This window comes from Oppia nitens, unplaced genomic scaffold (assembly GCF_028296485.1).
Source record: "Oppia nitens isolate AA-2021 unplaced genomic scaffold, nextdenovo-longstitch-racon4-pilon3 scaffold23_pilon_pilon_pilon, whole genome shotgun sequence".
NCBI lineage: Eukaryota > Metazoa > Arthropoda > Arachnida > Sarcoptiformes > Oppiidae > Oppia > Oppia nitens.
The window spans coordinates 982,103-1,001,421 of record NW_026533203.1 but is presented as its reverse complement, the minus strand read 5'-3'; the positions used below and the strand labels follow the sequence as shown (position 1 = coordinate 1,001,421).

At 24.3% G+C, this 19,319-nt stretch overlaps 4 protein-coding genes across 4 annotated transcripts; 3 read left to right on the top strand and 1 right to left on the bottom strand.

The window, feature by feature from the left end:
- The first annotated feature begins 673 nt into the window (after positions 1-673).
- LOC128953784 (elongation of very long chain fatty acids protein AAEL008004-like) lies at positions 674-1,626 on the top strand. Its single transcript, XM_054299305.1, has 2 exons — positions 674-1,061; positions 1,130-1,626. Exons 1-2 carry the CDS (start codon positions 674-676, stop codon positions 1,624-1,626), a joined length of 885 nt encoding a protein of 294 aa, XP_054155280.1.
- A 941-nt stretch (positions 1,627-2,567) lies between these two features.
- LOC128953783 (stearoyl-CoA desaturase 5-like) lies at positions 2,568-4,567 on the top strand. Its single transcript, XM_054299304.1, has 6 exons — positions 2,568-2,783; positions 2,838-3,311; positions 3,369-3,460; positions 3,528-3,783; positions 4,360-4,414; positions 4,521-4,567. The coding sequence occupies exons 1-6, from the start codon at positions 2,568-2,570 to the stop codon at positions 4,565-4,567; spliced, it is 1,140 nt and encodes a 379-aa protein (XP_054155279.1).
- Positions 4,568-5,278: 711 nt separating this feature from the next.
- On the top strand, positions 5,279-6,818 carry LOC128953705 (acyl-CoA Delta(11) desaturase-like). Its single transcript, XM_054299221.1, has 5 exons — positions 5,279-5,333; positions 5,417-5,642; positions 5,716-6,189; positions 6,267-6,358; positions 6,435-6,818. Coding segments are annotated over exons 1-5 (1,089 nt in total). The 5' UTR covers positions 5,279-5,331; the 3' UTR covers positions 6,730-6,818.
- A 1,719-nt stretch (positions 6,819-8,537) lies between these two features.
- Positions 8,538-10,939, bottom strand: LOC128953782 (ABC transporter G family member 23-like). Its single transcript, XM_054299303.1, has 7 exons — positions 10,807-10,939; positions 10,265-10,732; positions 9,778-10,193; positions 9,678-9,715; positions 9,284-9,602; positions 8,860-9,198; positions 8,538-8,792 (listed from the first exon to the last, which is right to left on the bottom strand). Exons 1-7 carry the CDS (start codon positions 10,937-10,939, stop codon positions 8,538-8,540), a joined length of 1,968 nt encoding a protein of 655 aa, XP_054155278.1.
- Positions 10,940-19,319: the final 8,380 nt, after the last annotated feature.

Here is a 19,319-nt window from a genome sequence, read left to right as displayed (position 1 = left end):
TTAGGATTCAAAGGTATACATCGATTTGTGCCGATGGCACACGTTTGTTGTTAGCGCGTTAAGCTGTCAAGCAATTGAAAAATAGTATAATATTTAACTAATTACATAGATTGATTTGTATAGACATCAATAGCTAATCTTAAATATAAAACCAATTTTAAATCAAGTTTTTAATTTAAATTTTGTAATCAATCTATATTGTGTTGAGATACTATCCTTAAAATACTACAGCGATTATCACAAAATTGACAAAACCTTAAACAGTTTTATTCATTTTCCTTAAAATTATTTTATTAATTATTAATTATTTATCAAAATCCTTGAACATAATTGCTAATTGCATTACAATTTTGTTAATAATAGGCAAATAATTAATTAAACTTTATACATTTATATATGTCATCCAATTATTAGTTACTGTTAATTTAAATTCAAGTTCATCAAGCATATTTGTCAAATAAATATATTTTGTATATTTATATATATATTTTCATTAGAATATAATCAAGTGTAATAAGTATTTAAAAATTGTATTTTTAAAGAAATTAAAAAATCTTATATAAAAACTTATTTTTTAAGTCTAACTGATTTATTGATTAAATTTGTTTCTTATTTTATTATTATTGTAATTGTTAACAAATAGTTAACTATAATAATTTGTATTATAACAAAAATGCCACTATTAGTTAGTGCTAAAACTTTATTACTGATCGATGACTTTATGTCTGCTGTAAATTATTGCATATATGACTACCTGTTTGATATGCAGGACCCGCGGACCAAACATTTGCCACTTATTGATTATGGTCTGGGAATTCCCATATTATTTTTAACCTCCTATTTCATGTTAGTTAAAGTATTTATCCCACAATACATGGAGAAAAGGAAACCATTTAATTTAAGATGGATTTTACTCATATATAACGCCGGTATGTCTTTTGGCAATCTGTTTGCGTTTATTACATGTTTGGAATATATGGATTACGGACGGGTAATATTTGATGTCGACTATCCCACAGATAAGTCATCCAACGAGGAATCGCGAGTTATGATTATATTAGGTATAAAAATATTTGAATACTTTTAGTTAAAATTACTAATTAACAAAAAAAACTGTTTTCATTATTAGGTTTTTGTTATTTAATATCAAAACTTCTCGATTGGTTTGACAGTATATTCTTCTGTTTGCGCAAAAAAGACTCTCATCTAACACTCCTTCATATGTATCATCATATGGTTGTCCCGTTATTTGGTTGGCTTATCATTAAGATTGCACCGTTCATACCAGGACTTCGACTGTTTTCGCTAATGAATTCATTCATACATTTTTTGATGTATGGCTACTATTTTTTGTCTGCATTTGGACCCAGAGTTAAAAGGTATTTGTGGTGGAAACGGTACATAACCCAAATGCAACTGGCTCAATTTATCATACTAGGCATCTATGGTTTTATATTTTTATTTTTCCAGAGGGGTTACCCCGTATTCTGGCTATACGTGGCTTTCCCACAACCAATATTCTTCTTCTATATGTTCTATGATTTCTATGTTAGAACTTATGTCTATAATCAAAGTTATACTAATAATAATGACATTAATGTTAATAATGTTAAAAAGATTGACTAAACTAGTATTAAATAAATTATATTGAAAAATTAAATTTATAAATATATATATTWTTATATTAAATAAAACGTTTTTGTAAAAAAAATTGTTTATATTTTTAAATTATTTAAATAACATTTGATTATAGTAATTATTGAATTTAATATTAATTTTTATTACTATTTTTGGTAAAAATAAAAAAATTGAAAATACAAAAACTGCATTTATGTTTAATATTTTAATACTTTGTTATAAGTTATAATTAATGCAAATATGTATTTATTAATAAATTTTTTATTTTATATTATATTTACTAAAAATTATATGGTTTTTATTCATTATATGTTTGCTTTAAATTTCTATATAATTTTATTTCTAAATAAAACATTTTTCAAATATTTAAAATTTATTTTCTATACTCAATTATAATAAATAGCATTAATTTAATATAGTGCTAAATATTGTTTTATTGTATTTCGATAAACAAATTAAATTATATTTTACACAATCTAAGTGTAATTAATATTTTATATTCTAAATTCAAATTATTAAAATTATAAAATATCCTAGTTTATTAAATTTTAATTACATTGGCTTTAGTAGTATWTTGGTAAACAATATTTAATTAAATTAAGATTAATCAAAATTATTAAATGTCAAAAAAAATAAAAAGACAAAATATACAAATAATATAAAAAGTGATTAAATAATTATAGAAAATTAACGTTACTAATGACGTTAATCTAAAAGACGTGTATTTTGTTGATTTGAAATCATCAAAAGTAATTAAATTATGTTTTTAATAAAATATTTTTTTATTATTACAAATAAATTTATTAATATAAGTCGTGTTAGTCATATTAAAGAGCTTAAGTAAATATCCGATATATATATATATATAATGTAATGATGACTTATTTTATAATCATATTATATTATTAATTTTTTTATTTAGATCATTCATGGATACAAAATTAGATCCTATTGTAAATGATGGGTCAGATCATAGCGTTAAATATGAATATAAGAGACAATTGGTTTGGCGTAATATAATCCTAATGTTTTTATTGCACTGTTCAGCCGTGTATGGCCTATATCTGGCAATTTATGACTGTCAGTGGTCAACATTCATCTGGGGTTACTTTATTGCTATATTTTCGGGAACACTTGGTATTCAGGTTATTAAATAAACTAATCAATGTATTTGTAAATTAATAACATAATAATAACAGTGTGGAGCACATAGACTTTGGTGTCACCGGACATATAAAGCCAAACTTCCGCTACAGATATTGTTAGTGATCTTCAATACGATGGCACTCGAGAATGATATCTTTGAGTGGAGTCGCGACCATCGTCTGCACCACAAGTTTTCAGACACCGACGCCGATCCACATAACTCTCGGAGAGGATTTTTCTTCTCACACATCGGTTGGTTGCTCTGCAAAAAGCACCCGGAGGTCAAAGAAAAGGGAAAAACACTTGATATGACTGATTTGCTAAACAACCCATTGATTCGCTTTCAACGAGCATTTTATATACCATTGGTTATTGTGTTGTGGGGTTTAATACCCACATATATTCCATACTATTTTTGGGGCGAATCCCTATTCAATGCATGGTTTACGTGTGTAATATTACGCTATACATACACTTTGAACATCACGTGGTGTGTCAATAGTGCCGCACATTTGTGGGGAATGAAAGTATTTGTTTTAATCATTTAATTATTTAATTATTATTAATTCATATATTTTTAAAAGCCTTACGACAATAGCATTGCACCGGTTGAGGCAAATATGAAAAATTATTTAATGGGCGAAGGCTTTCATAACTATCATCACGTATTTCCCTGGTTTGTATAACTCTTGAGTATTTCCATAATAATAATAATATTAATAAATTATTGATAATATAAACAGGGATTACTCGGCCAGTGAGTTGGGAACGTGGGATACCTTCAATCCGGCCACAACTTTCATTGACTTGTTTGCGTGGATCGGATGGGCATATGATTTGAAAAGGGCGTCCAAAGATGTGGTCAATAATAGACAATCTAAGACAGGAAACAGTAATTTTAAGCACACGTCTACTTCAGTGGAGTACATGAAAGGACTGTCGATATTGACACTTCCTTTTTGGACTTTTCCTTTAATTAGATACAATATCTGGACTATTGTTATCATTTACTTTATTATAAGTAAATTGTAAATTATTTTATTTTATGTCAATTTTTAAATTACCGGTATATTTAGTTTTCTTTAATCTATAATATATTGTTGTATATTAATTAGTGTTTACAGGTAATTGTTTTTATATTACTTTACAATGTAAAATATTATATAAGTAATTTCTAAAATTAATAATTATTTTATTATTAAATACAATAATTGTACAATTTTTGTATTAACTATGAAAATTATTTATAAATAATTTATTTATATTATATAAAGTTAAATATTAATTGATTACAGTCAGTTAAGCAAAAACTTCTATTGAAAATAATATAAATATGACTTAAATTGTTATCAAAGTTTTTAATTTAAAAAAATTAATTAATTACAGTATTTATAAACTAAAAATTATATGATAAATATTTTGTATATTTAAATATTATTTTTTGCAGACCTAATACATTATAAATATAATATTTTTATTTATATGGTTTAATGTGTATTCTCATAACATTTATATATTGATTTTATTTTTTAAATTAACAATTGAATTTGATTTAAGATATTTTTATAATTTAAGATAAAATTTGTGTTCACGAGTGTGACTCAGATAACATTAGACTCTCATCAAAGATGTAAAATTTGTCAATTAATAAAAACTATATAATTAATAATATATTTATAGTTATTAAAACTAATTGTTGAATAATCATTTGAAAATTTTATAATAATTTATTGTAGTGTACGCTATAACCAGCACAATCCAATCAAATATGAAATTTTTGTAACTTAGTATCTATATATATATGAACAAAATAAAATACATCTACTATACAGTATCTTATGTTATAAATTTACACAGTATTACAAAATATTTTATTATAAATTTGAGATTTTTGTAAGTTTAAATGCAATTGAATTATAATTCAATAATGTTAGAACAAAACAGTGTATTTAATTATATTATTAGTTATTTAATCGTATAAACTATTCAAATCATATAACAATTTAATTATGTTTTATTAAATCCTATCTTTAATTATTAAAGAAATATAGTTATTAAATAAAGTTTGCATATGATTAGATTCTATTGGTTTTAACGTATTACTACAAACTATAAAGTTAGTTTCACATTAATAATTGTAAATGTTTGAATATTGTTTAATATCTAATATGTAAATTATTAAATATAAATAAAATAATAATTAACATTTAAATGATCTACCAAACTTAATATCCTTGGTAAAATTTTGCTATTTCTATGATATATAATACTATTAATTAATTAACACAGTTATTACAGAAAATACGTGATTTTTTTATTAGTTAATTATTAATTGCAATATAATTGTTAATGTGTTTTTTCTAACTTGTTTTTAATATTGCAATATATTTTAAGTGAAAATTAATTAATTAATTAATTTTTACCTTATTAACGTAATAAGTTAATTATCATATAAATAAATGCTATATAAACATCCAGATTTGTGTTCAAACATAAAAACTATTAAGTTTTAATTTGTAACATCAAATAATAACATCATTTAATAAAATGTAAATTATTAATACTTTATTTTATTGTTTAAGAAGTTATCAAAACACGTGAATTAATTTTAACATTTTATTTTCAAAATTAGGTCTATAAGTAAAACTGAAAACCAAGTGATGGACTCTAATGGTACCAATGCTGACACTAAAGTGGTTAAGCCATACAAACTTGAGTTGGTTTGGCGTAACATTATTTTGATGGCTATAATACACATCTCGGGTCTCTATGGCGCCTATTTGACAATCAGAGGAGCAAAAGTACAAACAGTTATATTTTCATATTTTATTGCTTTCATGTCTTCAATGGGTATTCAGGTAAACACATAAGCATTTGTTTGTCTGTTTAATAAAAAAATTGTTGAATAAATATCTTTTTACTTTATGACAGTGTGGGGCACATAGACTATGGTGTCACCGAACATATAAAGCCAAACTACCGCTTCAAATCATATTAATGGTATTACAGACATTGGCCCTTCAAAATGATATCTTTGAGTGGAGTCGAGACCATCGACTTCACCACAAATACTCTGACACTGACGCCGATCCTCATAACTCTCAGAGAGGATTTTTCTTTTCACACGTCGGTTGGTTGCTCTGCAAAAAGCACCCGGAGGTCAAAGAAAGAGGAAAAACACTTGATATGACTGATTTGGCAAAAGACCCGTTGGTTCGCTTTCAACGAGCTTTTTATATACCATTATTGGGACTAATATGGGCTGCATTTCCCACATATATACCATACCTGCTATGGGGTGAATCCCTATGGAATTCATGGTTTATTTGTGTAATGCTTCGTTATGCTGCCACTCTTAACCTAACCTGGTGTGTCAATAGTGCCGCTCATATGTGGGGCATGAAGGTGGGTGCTCTGTAATTATTCATATATATATATATATATATATAATTGTTTTGATTAATTTCAATAACATTTTCTAGCCCTACGATAAAGATATAGTGCCGGTTGAGGCTCATATGAGACACTATCTGATGGGTGAGGGTTTCCATAATTATCACCACGCATTTCCATGGTTTGTTTTATTTGTATTATATTATATTAATTATTATATTATATTTTATTAATTATTTAAAATTATCTAAAAACAGGGATTACTCGGCCAGTGAATTGGGTCCATGGGATGCCTTTAATCCGGCCACAGCTTTCATCGATATGTTTGCATCTATTGGTTGGGCATATGATTTGAAAAAGGCATCGAAAGAGATTGTTGAGAGCAGACAAAAACGTGTCGGAGATGTCGGATATAACCACAGGTCGTTGTTTATTGAGATGTTGACCGGTATTAGTGTTTTGTTTGCACCGATTTGGATATATGTCTTCGTTAAACAATTTGATATATGGGTTCTACCACTCTGTTTGTTCATTGCTTATAAATTTAAATAATATTTGTCAAACAATTTTTATTATAAATCTAACAAATTTGAAATTATTACAAACTATTTGTTAATTAAATTTATTATTTTAAAATGTTTGTAAATGAGCGTTAATATATGTATCTATGCTTTTTAAAATATTTATACAATAAATATCTTTATAAATTCAAAATAAGCATTTTTAATATTTTAATATATATAAAAAATTATTTCTTTTTTATTTCTTTTTTATTGAATAAAAATTTTATATTAAAAATAATAATTAATTTTAATAACGCTTTATCGTTATATAGTTATCTTAACTTAATTTTAACTTAAAACAAATAAATTATTAGTATTTAATATATCATCAATGCAATGCAATAAATTCAATTTTATTTTATTATAAAGTATATAGTTTTTAATTTACTCTAATATAAATTTTTGTGAATTTTTCTATATTAAAAATTAAATTTATATACAATTAGATTATTATTTTATTAATTTTATCTTAATTTATTATTATTATTATTATTAAACAATTTATTATCTTAATAAATGATGATTAAGCAATATAATTAATATAATATACAATAGTTATAATTATTATTAATTGCATAAAACTAAAAATAAAGAATTTTTAAAAAAATTAATTAAAATGATTTTTATTATATTTTTCCCTATAAAAAATAAAAGCATTTGAACTTAAAAGATGAATAATTAAATTAATTTTCATTTATTATATTAATATTTTGTCAGTTAATTAAATGCGTAATAATTTTCCTTTATATATAAATACTTTGTAAACTAAATTTTTTATACTCAAATAAAATAGTAATATAAAAAACAATTTATTAATATTTAAAACGCTATTACTTTGGTTTCTCTAAAAATAATGGAAAACAATCCGAAATGCAATTGTTTTGTCACAAATGGTGTCAACCAAGTGATCAATTTGGTCACATCGGCTAAACATATGATATCGTCGACTATTAGTGTAAACCGTGTGATTGGATACGTTAGAAGCTTTAGGACGGTTCGCTTTTTAAAGCAACAATACGATCAAATTGATGCCATGTTTTAAATATAAGTTATTATAAATTATTAAATTATATAAATTTAAATCATTAAAATTGTATTATTACATTTTACTAAATAAAATAGTTTTTTAAATGTATTATTTTTATTGAAGAGTATATTATTTGTAACTTTTTTTAGTTATATTTTATTATAAAGGTAAAAATTAAAAAACATAATTTATATTAATGTACCAGTGTATGTTTTATATATAAATACATATAGATATAATATTATGATACTGTATATTATGCAGTGTATAATTAGAAAACAATACATTTTATTTAAAAAATGCTCATAAAATATATCAGTCTTATACTATTAGCATCTAATAATAATACAAAACAAATATATAATAATAAATTAACAATCTTTAATTTATCTGAAATAATTACATAAAAACACAAAAAAAATTATAATAAAAAATTTAATTATGTAAAAATACTACGTTGTACATAGATTATAAAAACAATCAATTCATACAATATTGTAAAAAATGTATTTTAAAAATACATAATATAATAATAAATATTTAGAATTAAATAATTAGTTTTCATATATAGAAAATTATAACACACTAATTATAAAAATATAGTTTTTTTAACGTATTAGCTATTTATGAATATTAGTTATTGTTATAAATTATAACAATTTATTTCTTACACAATTATACTGTATATTATTCATAATTTAATTTATTCAACTCTAAAAAATTGTTTTAATTCCTTCTAGACAAAAATTAAATATTTATATTATAAAGTTTTATCGATGTTTAATTAATACAAATGTGCAAATAAGCAACAGGACAGTTATATAAGCCAGATTGGACAGGTAGCCCATGTATACTACTGGATAGAAACTATTTAATCCGCGAAACATTATTGATCGCAACGCCTCAGTCGGCAAACTAAGTGGCAAAAGTCGACAAAATTTTTGCATTGATGAGTGCAATGCTTCTAATGGCCAAACCATACCCGATATCAACCAAAGAGGAAGTGTAGCAAAAACCATAATCATCTGTTATATTGCATTAAATTAGGTTTGAAATGAATARATATTTTAAAAATTCAATTATAATACATACCATAACATTATAGTCATTGGACACCAATAATGATGTAATCATACCGAAGACAAGGCCATGAATGCCCTCAAGTATAAGCAATAGTAATGCCTCCAAATGGTTGCCATACAGTATAAAGTCAAACACAAAGAAAGACAATACCAGTGATAATACGGATTGAATTATGAGTATTGCAGTAAACCATATGATTTGAACTAAGATTATCTCAATAGCGGTCACACCGTTGACGAAACACCTCTCCAAACAACCGCCTCTTTTCTCAATTATAAATACAAATGCTGTTAATACCATATTTAGTCCGTATTGTATGGCCAATAGCAAACCGGGTGCTACAAATTGCTATTTAATAATAGTAATATATAATCCAATAATTACATTATAATAATTACAATTATAATAACAACAAAATATTTTAAAAGACTACCTTAAATGATGGCTTTAATGTCGAATAAATTGTTGTCATATTGAATGGTAATGTATAAGCCATGGGATTATAATTAATAGATAGACTGTAGTCTTTAATAAATGAAACCAAACTTCTTAGTAAACGTACGTTTGTATAGGCAGACAGTATAGGGTCGGACATGTCGAGTGTCATTTTGACAGTACTGTCCGCTATTGACTGATCGCTAACGTCTTGAGGTGATTGTATGCGTTCCTCAAATCCATTGGAAAAATTTTGTGAAAACTCAAGAGCCAAGAGATTTACGCCATTAACTACTGAATCCATAGCACTTTGACTGCTATTATAATAGTTAACAATAATTATACGATTGTCTATATGTTTAATAAAATCTTGGGTCAAATCTGGTGGCGACTCTCCATTATATATAGCTATTGACATGTCTTTAAAATCCTATTAATATAACATAAATTTTAATAATTTTTTTATTTATAAATGTTTAAAAATTTAATTACTTGATTAAATACGAGTGCCATCAATGTAATGATAATAGCAGTCAATGAATAAAACGATACAATCAATAAAGGATTTCCTTTGAGTTGCAAATAGTTTCGCCACAAAAGGACAGACATCCGACTCAAACTCAAGTATTTATTTTTTTGCGATATTTTATTAAACTTTTGATTTTCTTCGTTAACTTCGATGGCATCCCTTTCTTCTGAAAACAGCAATGGATTGAGTGATTGTCTTCGGGAACGACGTCTTGTAATTGTCAGCTTTAGGTAAACCTCTTCTAACGATTTGACCCCATATTGATCCATAAGCTGTTGTGGTGGTGACTGTGCCAATAGATATCCATTAGTAACAAACCCAACATGAGTTGCCTTTCGTGCCTCTTCTATATAATGAGTCGTTACTATTATAGTCACATCTATTAATTTTAAAATATAATTCAATTTAATTTATAATAATTATAATAATATTAAATAATTATTATATTACTATCATTTTTTGATATATTCTCCAAATAAGTCCAAATTCTGAGCCGTATAAGGGAATCGACGCCAACAGTTGGTTCATCTAAAATCAAAAGCTTAGGCTTATGTATCATTGTTATGGCCATTGATACCAGTCTTTGTTGTCCACCACTTAGACTACTGACGCGTTTTTTATTATTGGAAATACTCAACAATTTGGCTAACATTTCAATTCTTTGCTTAATGTCATTGATATTCATATTATTTAAAATCCCATAATATGTTAACGTTTCTTCAATTGTAAACTCATTATAGAGAGCCAACTCTTGTGGCATATATCCAACACCTGGTCCGGGTATGTCTGAATATTTACTGCCCGGTTTGACACCAAAAATACTTATATGACCAGAATGTGGTTGAAGTCGTCCTAATATTAATCTTAATAATGTTGTTTTCCCGCAACCATTAGATCCTAATAATCCAAAAATCTTTCCTAAAATTAAATAATTAATCATAAAAAATAAATAATCATACAATAATTATTTAGTAAGTATTTTAGTAAGTTACCCTCTTCAATTTTAACATTCATACGCTCCAAAACTATAGTATCTTTTGAGTAACAAAAGTTAACGTTCCGCACGTGAACCGCATACCTGGGCTCAGTCTGTTGTCCGCACAGACCTATTTCAATGTTAGCCATTTTGATTGTTAACTTTATAAAATATCTTAAACTAATTTATTATTAAATCCAATTTTTTTATAAATAATATTCAGTCACAACATTAACTACAATATGAATATTATGTCAATTTTATTTTGTTGACAATATTGTTAAAAGGAAAAATTAAGGCAAAAAATATTGTTTTTGTGACTAATTGTTTACTATCATTGTTTAATTATTTTAAAATAATTGATCTGATTTTAATTACTACAAGTAATTAAATATAAATCAATAATTTAAAATTAAGTATATTTATATTATTTGTGTTAAATTAATTTAATACAATATTGTTTAATTAATTTTTATTTTTTTAATTAAATATTTATATATATAAAAATATAATAATAATATTTTACAATTTCTCCAAAATACAAATGAAACGATATTAATATATTTTAATAGTATATGGTTTGTACTAAATACATAATTTTATTTTTTAATAGATATATTTTATTGATAATAATATAAATAGTTGATACAAAAATTATTTTAAATATATATTTATTATATAGTGTTATTTGCAATTTAACAGATATTATCAAACTATAAACTTAATGTTTTGATAAATCAATTGCTTCGACATTATAATCATCATTATTTTTGTCATCAATATTATTAAAACAGATTTCTTTATCAGAAAACGAATTTTCATATATACTTTCATTGATTTCCAAATCTATAATAAAAATATCAACAAACAAATTATTTATTATATTTAGAAAATTGATAATAAATTGTATTTTAATGTAATATACTGTACAATAGTATATCTTCTCCTTTATCCATATATTTGTAAAAATTAATATTTTGTAAAAAAACTAAATACAATACCAAATGAATCCAAAATTTTTCCGCAAAAATGCTTATGAATAGTAGATGATTGAGTCAATAGGTTGTTATGAATGAGATGTTTGACCAGACATTTGAGTCGATGGTTCTCTTGATTGACAACTTTGATCTCATTCTCAAGTCTTAGTAAATATTCAGCGCTTCTCAACAAAACCGTCGCTTTACTGATCTTTTCGATGTCTTTATGTCTGAGAATCCGTCGCAAGGCTTGTATGCCATCATTAATACTTTGCATACGTTTTCTTTCGTGATTATTGGCGATATCCCGACGATTGCGGGACTCGTTGTCCAACAACTTCTTGGGTCGACCTACTGATCGGATCAGTGGTAATGAATTCATGCGTTTATTAAAATTCATTTTCTAATAATAATTATTATTTAAACAACAGTTTATAAAATAAATTTATAAGAATAATATTAATAACAACTGAAATAATATTTTAAAAAAATCAATAATGTAATTATATATTTAATAATAAAGATAATTGTACAATACTTATATATAAAATTATTATTTTAAAATCTGCCTACATAGTTATGTTGATTACTTTAAACAAATAGATTTATCTACTACAAAATTAAAAATACAAWTTCTAAAAATTTATTTAATATTACATCAAAAATATCAATTTAACGCATTTTGTTGTACAATATTGTAATTAATATACATAATTAATTGCCATAATTGCATATAATTTCCCAGTGACTAATTAGATTTAAATGATTAGAAAATAATAAATATTATATTAAAGGGCTTTTTGTGTTACGATGTTTTGATGTAAAGCAAAGAACATATATTACTAAATTAATTAATTTTATTTATTTGATCAATTTCAATTTCAATTATATTAAATATAAAATTGTACTTGACAAACTAACAATTATAAAACATTAATTTTTAAGAATTATGTAATACTTAGTATAAAATAACTTAAAGTAATATAAAATCTAATTATTATTTTTATTATTTTATTAGAATATCAATAATATTATTAATTCAGTTTATAACAGATTAAAAGTGTCGATACAGACAGTGTATGCATTTTGCAGAGTATTCGAGTTAATTATCGAATTAAAGTTATTTACTCGAATATATTAGTATAGTCTTAGTTTATACTAAATATATGATAAACAATACATTCAATTTAAAAATGACCAAGGGCATAACTGTAGATAATATTAAATTCAATATTTATGTAATTGGTCATTTTTTGATTAATTATAAAATTAACTAGATAAGTCAAGTATATTATGTTCGATGTAATTATCTATTAATAGTTAATTTTACAATTATTCAAAAAATAACAAATTACTCGCAAATGCATACGCTATATGTATCCAAACTTTTAATACTGGTTTATAAATTTAGTTTTATAATTTATTTTGTAGAGAGTGCGTTACACTAATCAAATGTAACATAAAAGTCAAATTGACCAAGTGGTTTGTTGTTATTGTAATTTATTACTGTGGCTAGTAAATTTCGAGACAGAATCTTTGTACTAAGTTTTTCTAAAATAATTCGAATATTAGAATGTTTTATATTTTTGTTTTAATGTACATATTTTCTATGATTATCACTTATCAAAATAATAGTAGTTTAATATCTTTGTCTAAAAAGTTTTCGGAATTATTTACAAAAATATTTGATAAATGACATTTTAAAACAGTAATCTTTTTTGATATTTTTATGTTTAAAATAAAAATAAATTTAAACAAAAAAATATTAATTTTAAAGAGTAATATTTGATGTTTATTTTTTAGTAAAAATCAGTAAGTTTATCAAATGCTTACAATTTTTAATAAATAATTTTATCTAAAATTAGGTCTAAATTTGTCTTCCAAAATAGCACAATTTTAATTTTTAATAATGTTTGGTATTTTCGTCAATAATAAAAAATTATTTTATTATTTTCTTAAAAGCAGGCAACATAATATAATATTTAATCATTTTAAAAAATTTATTAGAATAATATAATTTTAATAAATAACAAAAACATTTTAAAATTTATTTTCGTTTTTTAGAAATAAGTATAAATTGTATTTTTTTGTAATTTTTCATAAATAATTCTTTAATTGTCAGAAATCTAATAAAATAAAAATACTTGTATTATTTTATCAGGATTAATAGTTTTTCTTAGATTTTATAAATTATACAATTCTAAAAATTGAGGTTACTAATTTTGTAGCATTATAAAACTTTAATTATTATACTATAAAATATTTTAAAAAATTAACAATAATAATGAATATCTCTACAATTTAATACCATAAAAAAATAATTTTTAATTATTAAACCGAATGCAGAAAAATCTATTAAGTTTTCATATTACAATTTGTCTCGAAATATATTTGCCACAGTAATACATAAAAGTTTTTGTAACATAAAAGTTAAATAAATAAAAACATAACAAAATTAATTTATGAGATAAATTATGAATATCTCTTTGTTTTTACTAATATTTTTAAAATAAAATTTGTTTAAATAAATTTTTTAGACTTTGAGGACAAAATAATATATCATTTAATAAATAAAATAATTTTACATTGATGGCGCACTATGTCTAAATTTTATCTCAAAACTTAATAAAGTTAATATTATTTGTAAGTTTTAAATAAAAATTTTATTTTAATATTCTAAATTTTATAATATAAAACCATAATTAAATTTTAGCCTAAATAAGACTCAAATTAGCAAATTCTGTAGCGATTTCAATAATTATTGTATACAATAAGTATATTATAATAATTATGATATTTACTTTTGACTTACCGTTTTTAACCACATAACTTGCCATATCAATTTTAAAAATTAATTAAAAGTGTCATAAAGGTATGGAACTAATTACCACTAAACCTGCCATACCCTGGAAGATAATGCGATAACTAAAATAACCGAATGGCAGTAAATGTGATAACTGGTATCTACACTACTATAAGTGTTTTAAATATCTAAATTTAGTTATAATTAATTAAATATATGATCAATCAATAAATAAATAAATAATTTAATATTATAGGATCGATCTATAATTAATAAATGATCGATCAATACTATAAAATTAATAATCAAATATATAATAAATTTAATTCGCATTAATAATCGCATTAAATAATGATAAAAAATTATGAGTGGCATGAATTTGACACATAATAAAAACTTATAACATGGCTGGGATTTTGTGCCCCTAAATCTAGCAAATTCCAGGGGAACCAATTACCACGAAACCTGCCACTTATCGCATTACCTTCCATGCCAAATTATGTGCGCAACAACGGTAACATCTATTTGATGAAAAAATGATTAAATTGTTATTTTTAATTATTGTCATTTTTATTAAATTGTTATTAATTTAATGTACTATTTTAATTATAGTATTAAAATGAGATATTATATTTAATTTAAAGTTCATTTAATGATTGATTTAATGTCAGAAGTACAATAGTATTGTTTAACATTATTAGTATTATTGTAATTATAATATTTATAAAATACTGAACTTATAAAAATTCCTTATATTAATTATAATTAAATTTTAAGACACTAATCACTAATAACAYATAATTACATTAATTTATTGATTTACACATAATTGCATATTTAAATAGAAAATTCAAAACTAAAAGTAACTGAAAGAAAGCACTGCTTATAAAAAGTCCATAAATCCAGTCAAGAAGTGGTCTCTTCTGAATAAATGTCTCATCAAATTGACCTCCAGTTCTGACTTTCCTCATCTCAATCATGTGTTTGGGCGCTCTCTTCAAATCATAGGCCCATCCGATCGCATGAAACAAATCAATGAACAAAGTGTTGACATTGAAGTTAATATCCCATCCAAACTCACTCTCAGAGTAATCCCAGGGAAATACGTGATGATAGTTATGATAAGCGCCTAAAAAATTAAATCTAAAATTAAATCTAAGATTATATTTATTTATTTAAATTAAATATTACGAAAATACCCCCCAAAGTTGTCCGTATAAATAGATCGTTGTGTACGGATGTCATAGACTTGTCATAGGGTTTAGTGCCACTCATGTGGGCCAAAGAGTTACCTAAATTTTATAATCAGTATTAAAAATAAACTCATTTAACAATAATATATTTATCTAATTAAATACCGCAAAAGGAAAGTTGAAGTACATAAACATATCTCAATAAAAAACATAATCCAAAACTATTAATAATTGATTCGTCAAACAAATAATAAGGAATAAGTGTTGGAATAATCACACAAAAGACCAAAACTAATATTTTGTAATAATTGTATTGAAAACGTATGATTGGATCCGACAAAAGATAATCAATGTTTAGTGATAATCGTTTTTGTTTGCAATCGGGATGTCTTTTAATCATAAGCCAACCGAAGTGCGCAAAAATAATGCCATCATTTATGTTATAAGTGTCGGCGTCTGTGCCCTCATATAAATGATGGCAGTGATGATCGCGGGCCCACTCAACCATAGATTTCTGGCCCGACATTGTCTGCAATACAACCAAAATCACTTTCAAAGGCCACTTGGCTTTGAAGCTTTTGTGAGTCCCGTAACGGTGTGCAGCCGTCAATACACCGATATTAGTCATCACAACTAATAATTATTATATAAAGATATTTATAAGATTTTTGTTATAATTTATAAAATACTTACCAAATATATATGTTAAACAAATTGTTTGCCATTTGGCTGATGTTGTGCTTAAATAAATGCCATAAATAGCACCGGTATGAACTAGAAATAGACCTATTGTGTAGTACCAGACAACTTGTGATAATGAACTTTTTATTTTTTGCATTAATAACATTTTTGTTTTTATTTTATAATACTTATTATCTGTCTATTTATACTGTAAATCAATGTAAATCAGTAAAAATAAAATAAAAGTTGTTTATATTTATCACAGCTTATATAAAGCTAATAAAATACATATTTACAAAATAAAATGTAAATATAAAGTTTTTTAAAGTTTTTTTTACTGCTTACATCATAATATAAATAATAATATAGTAATTTTATTAATTCAAAGTAAATATAATTTTACAAATATTTATTGGCATTTACACTACATATATAAATTAAGTTCGTATCACAAAAATATTGATATCATTAACTTTTAACTTTAATAACTTTTTTATTACATAAGAAAAAACAACAAATTTAGTATCAAATTAAATATCAGACTAACTAATTTCTAAGACAATTGATAAAATTTAATAAATTATTAAGATATCTATAAAAATAGCTCAAGAAGTAAGAAATGGTAAAAATATTAATTACAAAAAGTATTTTCGTGAAAACAAAACTTAAAAAATTATTAACAAAATAAGTGCATTAAATTGGTATAAACGATGTTAATAGCGAGTATTTCCTCCGCTGGCATCGATGACAGCTTGTAATCTTCTGGGAACACTTTGGATCAGTTTTTCGGTGACTTCTTGTGGTATATTTTTCCAAACATTAAATAGTGATTCTTTAAACACAGAAAAACTTTTTCTTTCGCTTTTTTGAACACGTCTGTCCAATTCATCCCATAAATGCTCAATAATATTGAGGTCCGGGCTCTTTGGTGGCCACTCAAGTGTCTCAATATGGTTGTCAGACAACCATTTCTTAGCCAATTTCGATGTGTGTTTCGGATCGTTGTCGGCTTGAAATACAAAATCGTTGTTAATTTGGAGATCTCTTGCGCTCTGAATCAAATGTGGGGTCAAAATATCATTAAAGTAAACATAGCGATCCATAGTTGATGGTATTTCCACCAAATGGCCGACTCCCTGGCCTGTCATACATCCCCACACCATCACTGATTTTGAGTGCTTTACTGTTGGGCATATATTTTCGGCATTTAAACTTTCGCCTCTCTTTTTCCACACTCTTTGGCGACGTTTTGTGTTAATTATCTCAAATTTAGACTCATCTGACCACAAAACCTTCTTCCAGAATGACATCGGCATCCGGATGTACTTTCGTGCAAAGTCTAACCTTTTTCTCTGATTTGTTAGGCTTATCATTGGACGTCTTCTAGCAATACCACTGTAATAACCTATTTCACGGATCCGGTGTCTAATGGTGTTGTTATGACACAAAATATTTCGGTCGGCCAACTCTTCCCTTATCTCATCGGTGGTTAACTTCTTATTTTTTGCTACTATTCTACTTAAAATCCGATCTTGTATTGCATTTGTACACCTTTTTCGACCACTTCTTGTGAGATTTTTAACTGTCCCGTACTTTTGGACTTTTAGTACAATCGATCGGACAGTATTATCTGTTGTTGCAAACACATCTGCTATCTTTGCGTATGACTTTCCGGTGCTGACTCTCATATCATACATTTGTTGACGAATTTTATCTGAAAACTCTTGGATTTTAACCATTTTAATGATAATCACTGCATTTACTACTCATTTACATGTATTCAAATCAATAACAATGCATTGGAATCAATTGGTCCCAACAATGTGTCTGAAATCACGCGCGTTTCAAAAACACGAAAATAATTTTTGTACGCAAATTATTGACACCTATAACTTCACCTTGATATATTTGGTTATTTAAATATTAGTTTTTACCATCTAGTATATCAATTTAATTGTGAGTTATTACTCTCTAGTTTGATACTAAATTTGTTGATTTTTCTTATGTAATAAAAAAGTTATTGAAGTTTAAAGTTAATGATATCAATATTTTTGCTATACGAAATTAGATAATGTTTGTACTGTAAGTGGTTATTGTTTTTTTTAATTTGTTTGTTTTATACATTATTGTTAAAGTTTTAATAATTTTTTTAAATCTTCCTAAAAATACTCGATTTATTTGTTTTTAGCAATAATTTTAGTTTTTAATATTTTGTTTTTGTTTCACAATAAATATTAGTATTCTATTGTATTTATATATAAAATACATATTTTCAATATGATTTATTTAAAATATAGATCAAATTGTTATTATATTAAAAATATAATTATTTATTATAATTTTTATTAAGATATTTATTTTTAAATATATAATAAAGATAATTATAATAAATGTTTGTTAATTTCAGTATTCACTTGTGATTAATTTCAGTTTTTACTTAAAGTTAATGATAATTTAGTTTTCAATTCATTTATAAATTTTATTATTATATAAATAACTAATTATAATTAAAAAATTAATGATCTGGTATTTTTGCCATTAGTAATTATTGTAATAAAAACTAATAAAAAAATTCTATACATAATTATATATGTAATTTATATAACTTTTAAACTAGTGATATAAAATATTACTCAATAATATAATAAATTATTATTATTTGCATTTAATTTCAAGAGAAGAAAATAATTGATACTTCGTACTGATTGATCAAACAATGATATTAATACTAATAATACTAATAATAATTATTATTATAAGATATATATTACTCATCAAAAATCAGTATCAATTTTCAAAAAAATTTAGAAAATTTAGATATTTATTACAAAATAATGTATCTATTAATTGTGATTACATACGTCTCGATAATAAT

What these genes read in the sequence shown, in the direction of transcription:
- LOC128953784 (XM_054299305.1), top strand. Translation starts at nt 674, where the DNA reads ATGCCACTATTAGTTAGTGCTAAAACTTTATTACTGATCGATGACTTT. An exon ending in GCGAGTTATGATTATATTAG is followed by an intron (nt 1,062 to 1,129) that starts GTATAAAAATAT and finishes TTTCATTATTAG; the next exon opens with GTTTTTGTTATTTAATATCA.
- LOC128953783 (XM_054299304.1), top strand. Translation starts at nt 2,568, where the DNA reads ATGGATACAAAATTAGATCCTATTGTAAATGATGGGTCAGATCATAGC. An exon ending in CGGGAACACTTGGTATTCAG is followed by an intron (nt 2,784 to 2,837) that starts GTTATTAAATAA and finishes TAATAATAACAG; the next exon opens with TGTGGAGCACATAGACTTTG. An exon ending in CACATTTGTGGGGAATGAAA is followed by an intron (nt 3,312 to 3,368) that starts GTATTTGTTTTA and finishes TATTTTTAAAAG; the next exon opens with CCTTACGACAATAGCATTGC.
- LOC128953705 (XM_054299221.1), top strand. An exon ending in TGTCTTCAATGGGTATTCAG is followed by an intron (nt 5,643 to 5,715) that starts GTAAACACATAA and finishes ACTTTATGACAG; the next exon opens with TGTGGGGCACATAGACTATG. An exon ending in TATCACCACGCATTTCCATG is followed by an intron (nt 6,359 to 6,434) that starts GTTTGTTTTATT and finishes ATCTAAAAACAG; the next exon opens with GGATTACTCGGCCAGTGAAT.
- LOC128953782 (XM_054299303.1), bottom strand. Translation starts at nt 10,939, where the DNA reads ATGGCTAACATTGAAATAGGTCTGTGCGGACAACAGACTGAGCCCAGG. An exon ending in ATAGCTATATATAATGGAGA is followed by an intron (nt 9,603 to 9,677) that starts GTCGCCACCAGA and finishes CTATTATAATAG; the next exon opens with CAGTCAAAGTGCTATGGATT. An exon ending in CCAATGACTATAATGTTATG is followed by an intron (nt 8,793 to 8,859) that starts GTATGTATTATA and finishes GCAATATAACAG; the next exon opens with ATGATTATGGTTTTTGCTAC.